General features: G+C 33.5%; 3 protein-coding genes and 1 non-coding gene across 9 annotated transcripts; 3 read left to right on the forward strand and 1 right to left on the reverse strand.

Moving 5' to 3' along the window:
* Positions 1-1,358: 1,358 nt before the first annotated feature.
* Positions 1,359-1,440, forward strand: TRNAS-GCU (transfer RNA serine (anticodon GCU)). Its single transcript has one exon. It is a non-coding gene; the product is annotated as a tRNA-Ser (tRNA).
* Positions 1,441-5,257: 3,817 nt separating this feature from the next.
* LOC107461517 (calmodulin-like protein 3) lies at positions 5,258-6,568 on the forward strand. Its single transcript, XM_016080038.3, has one exon. It carries the CDS (start codon positions 5,444-5,446, stop codon positions 6,089-6,091), a length of 648 nt encoding a protein of 215 aa, XP_015935524.1. The 5' UTR covers positions 5,258-5,443; the 3' UTR covers positions 6,092-6,568.
* A 518-nt stretch (positions 6,569-7,086) lies between these two features.
* On the reverse strand, positions 7,087-9,007 carry LOC107461491 (protein FAR1-RELATED SEQUENCE 12). 6 transcript variants are annotated; one of them, XM_052253129.1, is made up of 6 exons: positions 8,818-9,007; positions 8,672-8,725; positions 8,455-8,500; positions 8,315-8,362; positions 7,604-8,165; positions 7,087-7,482 (listed from the first exon to the last, which is right to left on the reverse strand). In XM_052253129.1, the coding sequence occupies exons 4-6, from the start codon at positions 8,341-8,343 to the stop codon at positions 7,273-7,275; spliced, it is 801 nt and encodes a 266-aa protein (XP_052109089.1). In that variant the 5' UTR covers positions 8,344-8,362; positions 8,455-8,500; positions 8,672-8,725; positions 8,818-9,007; the 3' UTR covers positions 7,087-7,272. The 6 variants fall into 6 exon arrangements, with proteins under 6 accessions (XP_052109089.1, XP_052109090.1, XP_020984758.1 ...); XM_052253130.1 differs by lacking the exon at positions 8,315-8,362 and having other exon boundaries at positions 8,413-8,500; positions 8,700-8,725; XM_021129099.2 differs by lacking the exon at positions 8,315-8,362 and having other exon boundaries at positions 8,413-8,500.
* A 122-nt stretch (positions 9,008-9,129) lies between these two features.
* LOC107461492 (uncharacterized) lies at positions 9,130-9,864 on the forward strand. The gene has a single exon (XM_016080005.3). It carries the CDS (start codon positions 9,160-9,162, stop codon positions 9,577-9,579), a length of 420 nt encoding a protein of 139 aa, XP_015935491.1. The 5' UTR covers positions 9,130-9,159; the 3' UTR covers positions 9,580-9,864.
* Positions 9,865-10,992: the final 1,128 nt, after the last annotated feature.

Genomic DNA, 10,992 nt, shown 5'->3' on the forward strand with positions numbered 1-10,992 from the left:
TGGTTAAAAAGTCACTTTTCTTCTTATATGGGTACTTTTGTCAGCGTTCGCAAAGTTCATGGGTACAAATGGTAGTTTTTCCTTTCATTTTTTTGAAGATCGCTGCACAAGCATATAATCTCCTTTTATATTTTTGCCGCCGGCAGCTCAAGCTCTGCCGCACGCATTTTTTGAAGATCGCTGCTCAAGTACAGCTTCTCCTTTTATATTTTTTGCCACCGGCAGCTCAAGCTCTGTCGCACGCATCTTCCTCCGCGTCACCACGTCAGACGCTCAACAATTTCATCGGAACTTATCTAAGATGTGGATTATTGACATCTTCCATCCACCAGCTTGCGGGGTCGTATTAAACTACTCTTCCACCTTAGCTCATGACAACAATAAAGAAGTCTCGTGACCCACAAATTCAGCCCAACAGAATACATAAATTCAATTACAATTTTAGTCTTTATTATCTTATCTTATCTTTTCTCTATCTTATTTATAGTTGTTCTTATCTTATTTTTATTTGCTCAATTAAAGTTCTTCTTTTCTTTTCTTATTCTTTCACAATTTTGGAAAAGTCTAGGGGGTCAGCAACTTTTGTGTTTTCTGACCAGTACCTAACCATCAAAACAAAAGTGAGTGATCTCTCACTATTAGATGTAATCTCACATCATTAAAAATACTATTGATAGTCAATTGATGGTTACAAAACACCAAAATTGCTGCTCCCTAACATTCCTCCACAATTTTATCATGGTAATTGAATTAATGTATTTTGTTGGATTGAATTTGTGGGCCACGAGACTTCTTTATTGTTGTCATGAGCTAAGGTGGAAGAATAGTTTAATACTAACAACCACTAACAAATTAAAAATGAAAAAATCAACCAATGGTGGAATATTTAGTATCCAAATCATTTGTCATCAACCTGGTGTGCATAAATGTTTGGTAGCAGGTGTAATGTAAGTGGAAGGTAAGCAATTTACTGTCCATATTATCCCAGTCAATTAATATGTGCATACATCTACTCCTAAATTGCTTCATGACATTCTGAGAAAAACAAAACAACAAAGAAAAATGAAGGCAAATATACAAGGTAACCAATAATGTTTATGCATGACATATTCCAATCACATAAATTGAAGTTCTTTCAATATGCCAAACACTTTCCAGTTTCTACATTTCCATGTGACTTCAATTTCAATACAAGAATCATGTCAAAACCCAAAAGATAGAATAAAGCATTTTATTTCAGAGCCTGTGGGGCTTAAGGACAATCCATAAACAATCTTTGGACCTTGTGAGCCCAACTTTTCTTTAATTTATTTTTGATATTATTCAATAATAGTATTCGAAGTCCAGCATACTAAGTTGTCGCTTTGGCCGAGTGGTTAAGGCGTGTGCCTGCTAAGTACATGGGGTTTCCCCGCGAGAGTTCGAATCTCTCAGGCGACGATCATTTTGTTTTGCTTTTTCAACTCTCGCATTATGCATTTTCTTTATAATAATGTCTTTTTATACACTGATAATGATAATAATAGACTCTTAAACACAATAAAAGATTCTGCATGCACGTGTATTAACTATTAACCATCATGGGATACACATATACAGTTACACATACAGAACTGGCAACTCACTATGACATATCAATATAATGTTATGTTCCCTGGACGCGTCTCTTATTATAATTTAACTGTTAGAGAGACAACAAAAATTATTTAAATTTATTTTTGGTTTTTTTTTTGTTATTATATTTTTTTGATAATTTAATTACCTTATTACAACTTACAAATATGGCAGAAACTCACCTGCAGTCGACTGCAGGTGAAGTTGCTTCTGGATGGCTGACACGTGTTACTATATGGTTTAAAAAAAATCGGTTTATTTTATATAAATGGTTTATTTTAGAAAATCGGTTTGAATTGGACCAAGCCGTTACTTTTATTCCCTTTTTCTTCGTTTCGCACGTAAAATTCGTTCTTTTTCAATCCCTTTTTCAGAACTAATATGAAACTTTTAATTAGGTATGTTCCTTTTATTTATATTTCTTAATCAAATTTATTATTTCAAATGTATTTCTTAATTTATGTTTTTATTCATTTCTCTGTGAATGATGAAAATTATTTAATAAATACGTACATATTTATGTCATCACACCATTTTGATGTTCAGGATCATAAATGCCAAGATAATTCATGACAATTTCATGTGATGGAAGACAAAAATGTAATTATAGTATAACGTAGACTAGTTGATAGCATGAGCATTGTTGAAATTTTGGCATGATCTCTTTCATATTTGTTATATGTCTCTTTAGTTGGTGATGTTATAGTTTATTGTGATGATATGATGGTAGTTTAATGGTATGAGTTAGGTCCTTTTTATTTGGTTGAATTTTTTCTATGACTATCCTATTCTTGATGTCCTATTCTTGATGGCAATGTCAAAATAAATATTTTCATTAGTTATTCTTTTTTTCTCTATTTTTTAATCAATTTTATTTTGAAAAAATTTATTAAAATTTTTTGTTGTAGACAAAATTAATAATATTATGTTCAATTATTTAAGGAGACCAAATTAATATTTTGATTAGATATTTTGTTTTATTGAAAATAAATTCTAATTAATAAGTAAAAACACAAAAACGTGGATGACAGTGAAATCATAATTTCTAGACAAGTAAATTATAGTCTTATTATCTTAAAAAAATAATTTATTTATAGAATAATATTGAAAAATCAACAATAATTTGCATGAAAATAGTTTATTAGTAAAATAAAAGTTAATTGATTGATTACCATAAAATTTAATTTAACGATAAATTTGCAATTGAACATATTTTTACAGCTTAATTTAAAATCTGTTTACAGCTTAATTTAAAAGCAACTGAAAATGTAAGTTACGGGAAATAAAACAAAACTCATCAAAAAAATAGAAACAGAGACACGAAAAAAAGGACAGATGATATCATTTATGTCATTCCTATAAAAAAATCGTGAATTTTATTTCTTTTTCAGAATACTAAATTTTACTTTTTCAAATAATTTGTATACATATATTTGACAAAAATTAAATAAAAAAATTTCAGATAAATTTAAAGAAAAATTGGTCAATATGAATGAAGGAAAAGAACATATTAAATTCATCTGTTAGGAATTTAGGAATAACACGCAGAAAAAATTTAAATTATTTTAAAAGTAGTTATTTGATCTATTCAAACCGGTTTTTTTAAATAAACCATTTGTATAAAATAAATCGATTCTTTTAAACCATACAGTAACACGTCTCAACGATCCAGAAGCAACTTCACCTGCAGTCGACTGCAGGTGAGTTTCCACCTACAAATATTCCATTAGTTTCTCATACTTTCTCATTAATTAATATCATGAATAATTTACCTTCACTAACTCCTCCTTAATTAGTAATTACTCTGCAGAATAGTAGTCTATGTAATGTTCTTTTTTAAATGAGACAAAATGACAAGTTTTAATTAAATATATATTCATAGTTAAAAATCATCCATTTTTAATATTAAATATCCAATCGAGAAGGCTTCAAACATTCAGTGAACTAAAATACAATTTCTTAAGTTGAATGTTTAAAAGAAAATACCAGTTCAAAGAACTTGTGGCAACTTACTAACTTATACTGTAATAATTGGACCGAAAAAATGTCAATGAATAAGGAAATAAAAGTAGATGACGTATGGAAGTTTTTTCCTAGTGAAATTTGACTCCTTAAAATTGACTCAGTTATTGGAAATTATTAGCTAGATTATTTATGATGTTCACGAATCATATATACTCTCTCCTATTCATTCTTTAATATAATTTCAACTTACACCAGCTGAAAGTGCTATAGTATTTTTAATAAGTTCCTAAGGATATACATACACAAGCAGGGCAGAACTAGAGTAATTCTTAAGAGGGGACCAACATAAAATTAAGGAGAGATTAATATAAAAATTAATGACTTTTATACATTAAAATTTTTTATTTAGGGTCATTGCCCCTTCTCTAATACTTGTCTTCGTCCCTGTACACAAGTTTATCAAATCTTCTTTTTACTAATACGTTAGAACTTAAAGGTAACTAATTTGATAATTAATTTTTAATGTGTATATAATATTTTTGTTATTTATATTGTATAAGCCTAAATTTAACACATTATATCTAAATATATTTAAAAAATTGTTACACTAAATCTGTAAATCAAGTAATAATAGTTAACAAAATTTTTTCTATTAGATATTAGAAGAGACAACATAAGAGTGGGAAGAACTTATTGTGATTGAAGAGACAAACAGCATAAGAGTGATGCCACGTGGAAGAAGGCAAGCAGAGCAATTAAGCAAACGGCCGTTGATGAAATCCAACCGTTTATCACAATGACAGTGAAAGGAAGAGTGAGTAGCATGAACACATCAAACAATTAAACATTATTAATCCATACTATAATGTTGTTGCCGGCTTTTACTTTTAGGCGGGCTCCATTCTCCAACGTCTCTCTCTTATTTCAGATCCGTCATCAACGCCCTCACTCCCTTTCTTTTATTTAATGGGTTTAATTAACGGCAGAAATTTAAGTATAGTTAATTTTATGTAAATTTGATAGATAAAAATTATTAAATAAATTAATAAATTTGATTTATTATTTTTATATAAAATTAACTGTATTAAATTTTTATTTTATTTAATATAAAATAATATAAAATTAAATTTTTAATTTATTTGTTGTACGGTTATTAAAATAAATTATTTAAAATTTTTTATTATTAACAATCTTAACTTACACCTTTAGGATAAGATTAGCTAACTCTTATTTAATTTTTCTTTCTATATCACCCAACGTTTTTTGTATTAATCATAAGAAATATACAAGTAAACCCTTCGTAAAACTAAAATCAACCACACTACGCCAGACACTATGGAGTTAATTAATTGTATAAACTAATAGTGTCTACCATAACCATATTACATTATTCGAGTGTTGGATTAGATCATTGGTTAGTTAATTAAACAATAAATATAATAAGGATTGGTCCAATTGAGACGAAAATGTTAATTAAAAGCATAACGCAAGATCGATCAATCAATTATTTAACATGAACGCGTCTTTGAACAACCAAGTCCTAACATATATATAGCAATAATAATGATATTGATTATTAATTAATAATTAACCATCCAAATACGCGTTTAAAGTTAAAGTAGTACGATGCCTTCAAAGTCACACAGCTTAAAAGCTTCACCAACCGCACTGCAATGAAACCAAACCAAACCAAGAAAAAGAAAAAGAAAACATAGTAAAAACCATACAAGAGAGTATCTAGCTACTTGTTACTTGACTTGAAACCTTTTTTCTTAACCTTTCAAACTTTTTTTCCTTATTTAGTTTCCTTCACAGCATAGCAAAACAGAAAGAAAAACAAAGCAATAAGAACCAGAGATATATAATGCCAGCTATTTTGCTTCTATACAACATTCTAAATTCATTCCTTATTTCTCTCATTCCAAAGAAGCTAAGACCCTTCTTTCCCTTCTCTTGGTTCCCCCACCAAACAAACAACACTTCTTCTTCTTCTTCTTCCTCCTCTTCATCACCAAGAAGGGCCAGCAGGGCCATTATCATCACCAAGACAAGAATAATGGACCCAAATGAGCTCAGGAGAGTCTTCCAGATGTTCGACCGGAATGGAGACGGGAGAATCTCCAGGAGCGAGTTGACAGTCTCCCTGGAGAATCTCGGGATCTTCATTCCGGACAAGGAACTAGCTCAGATGATCGACAAGATTGATGCCAATGGGGATGGATTCGTGGATGTCGAAGAGTTTGGGGAGCTGTACGAATCTATAATGGTGGAACGTGGTGACGAGGAGGAAGACATGAAGGAAGCTTTCAACGTGTTTGACCAGAATGGAGATGGGTTCATCAGCGTGGAGGAGCTGAGGGCGGTCTTGTCTTCCTTGGGGCTTAAGCAAGGTAGAACCGATGAAGATTGCAAGAAGATGATAATGAAGGTGGACGCTGATGGTGATGGCATGGTTAACTACGGAGAATTCAAGCAAATGATGAAGGGTGGTGGATTCAGTGCTCTCAGTTAATCATCTTTCATCAACATTATTGCACGTATACAAATATGTGAGAGTCATACAAAAGGAAGAAACAAAAAAGGGGTGGCGGTTTTTGATCGGTTTAAGGTTAATGTATGCTATGATTCCCACGTTGTAAATAAGTTAAGTGTTCGTGGATTATCATAGGAGGATGCAGATCATCACCACCACCAACATGAACTTGTTGAAGCTTCTTGTTGCTGTTGTTTTGTTGTTGGTGTTTCTTCTTTTTTGTTCTTTTTTTGCCAATCCCAGAATGTTGGGTGGTTAGCACTTAGAACTTGACATGGCCACATTGATGGACATACTAATGATTTCTTACTTTCTTTTTTTCTAAGGAGGGAAAGGGAACGGTGGGCTACTGCTATTGTGACAGTGTGTTTTCTTTCTTTATTTTTAGGGGCAGAAGGCCTGATTCTGTTTTAACTTGTAATACTCTTGTTTGGTGATTTCAGTTGAATTTGCTCATATTCCTACCCTGTTCCATTTATTTCTTTGCGTTTCTTAATCATTTATATAAGTGCCCCGCATATGTCAGTGAAAAGAAAAAGAGATTGATGCGATTGCGGGGTTACTTGGCTACGTTACCTAATTCAACAGCAAAAAATAACAATGGAATATTAGCACAACAATTTGCTATGTGAACCATGTTTTGTTATGAATATTGAAATTCCTGGATTTGGCCAGAGACTAGAGTCCCATGTGACTGTTCTTAGTTTTATGGGCTACTGTTCTAATTTCTAAAACTTTTCAGCATGAATAATAACAAGATAATTAAACCATGGTCAAGTAGTTAGCTTACTTGTTAGTGTCTTAGATTTTGAAAATCCTGCCATATGAATGCAACAACCTATTGGTCAGTGACCAACTTTTCAATAAAGTTCAGATCTAAGGCAAACTTAGCTTGTTAGGTTGGAAGATATCGTAAGAACAAAAAAATAAATAAATAAATAAATAAAAAATAAAAAATAACAAGATAATTGAAACAAGTGGCTACTGTTCTGATATGCTGCTTGAAGTTCAAATTGAATGTTACACAACCCCAAGCTAAATACCGTCTAGAATCTAAATGTTAACAGCATTATGTTAGAAACCTTCAAATGGCAAATAGGCTTACAAGCTTAACCTGCGTGTATGAGTATTGATGAACATGCTATAAATGACACAAATTATCAGATATCTGAATCTGTTTTTTCCTCCTCAATCTCTCTTATACTTCGGACTATATCTGCAACTTTTTCAGACATGTGTTCTGTGTGCTTTTCCAAATAGTTCAGGATATTATTTAACTGTTCTTCATATGCAGCGCAGCGTCGTTTGTATTTTTGCCTTTCGTTATACAACTCAAGCGACAGTTCACGGATCCTCTTATCTTTCTCATCCTGTGACAGATACATTGAATCCATCAATAAAAGTTTGAGATAGTAAAACAAAGCAGGCATGAGACTGTGACTTGTTTCCTACAAGGCAGGAACACAGATATCTACGGAGAGACATGCATACCTCACTCACCAAGTGCTTCCCAGATCCTCGCCATGGAACTTTACTAGGACTCATTAGCTTATGAGTATGCTCCTTAACAAATTTTGTGACAACCCACTTCCCTCCATCCCGCAAAGCCAACCTTATCATGGCCTGACAACCTTCTCGGGTGGCTGGTGGAGGAGGAAGCACTCTGTCTTTTCTGTGCACATACTTTTTTGCACGAAAGCCTTCTTTTGAGCAGACAAAATCTTGACCAATAACCTGGTTATTTACTCGTGAACGACGATTATGGTGTATTCGTACTGTAAATCCTATCCGCCTACCGTAGGCAATGTATAGTTCTCTGGCCTCTTCTCTTGAATTGAACTCCATGCCTATGAATGGTTCTAAAGCTTCTCCATCTGCTGAAATATCTGCTACAGATTGTTCAATAAACTTATCCTCTTCACCTGCACAAAGTTCCATATCTTTGGGGAATCCATCTTCCACTTTACCAAGTCTTCTGCTAATTTCTACTTGTATATCAAGGTCACTATCATCTGAATCAAATCCCTGGCCAGATTGGTGATCCATCACCCTCCTGTGGTAGAAATGATTGAGTTATCCTTCACAGTTCAGAACACATAAGGAAAATTTGATACATTGATAAAAGCAGTAATTATAAACAACTCAAACATGTGGCAATAAGCAGGAATTATAAATAATTCTTCCATTTCCAGTGAGTAATACATAGGCTGGACAGGGATATCAGCCATCATAGGAGTCCAACATTATTGGCTGAAAAAGGAAACAATGCATAAAAATGAGATAAAGTATCATTGTAGTACCAACTAAGATCACAATAATGCTGAACCAAGTAGCATGACTACCCCAAAACGAGAGCACACTAGCAGGTAAAATCAAAGCTCCAAAAACCTAGACAATAAAATAATTGAGAAGATGAAGCAACATGATACAGTGGCAACGAAATTTAAGAATATACTATTATTATTATTGATTGAACTTCAGACTTTTAAGCAATAGTTTAATTTTTGAAAAAAAGTTAGAAGAAGAAGAAGAAGAAAGAGAATGGTTAAGCTTAAGAACTATGCATCTGCACTTCAAATTCCAAAACCTAAGCAAAAGCAATGATGATCAACCCTGCAACAACAAAAATTGCAAGTAAACTCAATGTAATCCTCATCTAGTTATATCATATTGCATTACAAATTCAAAGTGAATGATTAACTCACCCACACGATGATGAAAATCGAGAAGTTGAATCGCGTCGGGTTTATAAGCTTTCGGATTCCCCCTTCTTTCTTTAGCTGAAATTCGAAACGAGGGTTCGTTCCTCCGACAGGAACACCTTTCACTTTGTTGTACGGACACACCCCCGGTGGGGCAAAGCTACGGTGCGATGCACTGCACTGCAGGTCCTTACGGTCAAACTTGTCTTTTCACTAAAATGTCCCAGTCAATTTGACCAATAGTTATTGGGCTTAAATTGGGCCGGCCCAATAAAGTTACCCAAAAAAATGCTAAGACATAATAAAGGAAATAGCATTATAGGAGGATCCATACGTGAGTGTGAGATGGCGAGTGCGTACGGTAACAACCACCGCCACCTGCTGCAGCTGGTGCTGTCGTGCCGGAACATCACGGCGCAGGTGAAAAACACCTCCACCTCTTCCATCATAGCCATGGCTTCTTCTTCCGAGCAGGAATTCGTGGCTCGTTACCGCGCGAACCTCAACCGCTACCCGAGATCGCATCGTTTCTGGGACGGCAAGGTGGCTTCCCGCGTTGGCGAGAAGCTAGGGCTCCGCCTCCGAGAAATCGGCGTCACTGGCGTCCAAATCGATCCCTGTGAGGAGTACTCACGCCCCGTTCATTATCGGATCATGGTTTCTCCTTTGTTCGATTCAATCAAACGCGCCGGCGTCGAGGTCTCCGGCGTTGACCAATTCAGCCAGGTGCCTCCTCCTCCTCCTTCCTCCTGCGTGGACCGGTGAGTTTCAATTTTCGAGCGTGATGATTGAGGAATTAATATTTTTTTCTTGTTCCCCAATATTTCTTCGAATTGAATTAAAATCTGAGTCCAAGTTGTTGTTGTTGTTATTATCATTTCAAATTGATTCCGAAAACATGCCTTGTGTTTAGTGAAAATAAAAGTTGTGCCCGTTCAAGTGGCGATATTTTTTTTTGGAACTATATGTTTATTATAGCTTCGTTGTAAAAGAGTTGATGAGTATTTAAACAGCATTGCATTTCAATTTTCAATGGTAACTTAATTTAAACAGTTCTCACAATTTTACCATGCAAGGGTGTTATTAATTACTAATTTGCAATGCTAATATGCCAAATTAGTTCGATTACATGTATAGTCTCCTTGCTAAATCATAGCAGTGGCGATTACGATCGGTTTGCTAGCCATGTTCTTATATCTTCTGTTATTGCGATGCATACAAGTATAATGCAATGGCAGCAATGCAATCATTAAAGTGAGTAACATGCCAATATAGTCTCACAAAATGTTTGACAATCTGGCTAAAAGAAAGAAAAACAGTGTGAACAATCTTTGACAAAATGTTCCATAATCTAGCTAATAACTTTTTTTTTTTTGAGCATTTTATCAAATATGAGGTTTTCTTCAATAATTAAAATTTCAACTTTAAATCTTTCACAAGAGTATATACACAGAATAATAGTAATCAGGCAGTAGAGGATAATACAGGTAAGTGTAGTGCAGTTACATAGAGTTCAAGTCACACGCATTCTGTTTTCCTAATTCTGTTATTCTGTTATAACAGAATCACTAGGCAGATTAGTTAGTTGCTTTCTTCTTCTTTATATAGCTAAATGTATACAATGACCTTCACTGTGTTAGTTCAATACACATACACATTAGTACATTACGGTTACTATTCTCTATAATACAAACCCTATTAATAAAGGAGTTTATGCAATTTACCTCCATGTTCAGTGTATCATTGAGCATTGGGGCTTAATTTGCCAATAACTTAACTAATCTGTGATTCTGCACGTGGGAACCAGAACCACTGCCTCCGATGTCGGTCATCCAAACATGTTCTAATAAAGTCATTAATCAGTATCCACCTCCTAACTCCCATCTAATTATATCTAAACAACTACCTAAGTGTTTTCATGATTAGTAATCACTCGTCCATTATCAATCACCCATCAATCTTATCATTATGGTATCACTTCGTCAACTCGAATTGATAACCAAATCGCTATTATTATTTCTTAAGAAGGGTCACCACCTAATAATTGTCACGAATAATATTACATGACTAATAAAATTTTTTATTTTCTGTTAATATTTAGTCAATTTTAAATACTAAAAATTAAATTTTAAATTAATTCTAAATTTTAAATATTAAATTTTAATGGTATAAAAATAA

Source organism: Arachis duranensis, chromosome 8 (genome assembly GCF_000817695.3).
Source record: "Arachis duranensis cultivar V14167 chromosome 8, aradu.V14167.gnm2.J7QH, whole genome shotgun sequence".
Classification (NCBI taxonomy): domain Eukaryota; kingdom Viridiplantae; phylum Streptophyta; class Magnoliopsida; order Fabales; family Fabaceae; genus Arachis; species Arachis duranensis.

What these genes read in the sequence shown, in the direction of transcription:
- LOC107461491 (XM_021129096.2), bottom strand. Translation starts at nt 8,343, where the DNA reads ATGATGGCTGATATCCCTGTCCAGCCTAT. An exon ending in GATATCCCTGTCCAGCCTAT is followed by an intron (nt 8,166 to 8,314) that starts GTATTACTCACT and finishes TTTCTACCACAG; the next exon opens with GAGGGTGATGGATCACCAAT. An exon ending in GGAAGCACTTGGTGAGTGAG is followed by an intron (nt 7,483 to 7,603) that starts GTATGCATGTCT and finishes TATCTGTCACAG; the next exon opens with GATGAGAAAGATAAGAGGAT.
- LOC107461492 (XM_016080005.3), top strand. Translation starts at nt 9,160, where the DNA reads ATGGCGAGTGCGTACGGTAACAACCACCGCCACCTGCTGCAGCTGGTG.
- LOC107461517 (XM_016080038.3), top strand. Translation starts at nt 5,444, where the DNA reads ATGCCAGCTATTTTGCTTCTATACAACATTCTAAATTCATTCCTTATT.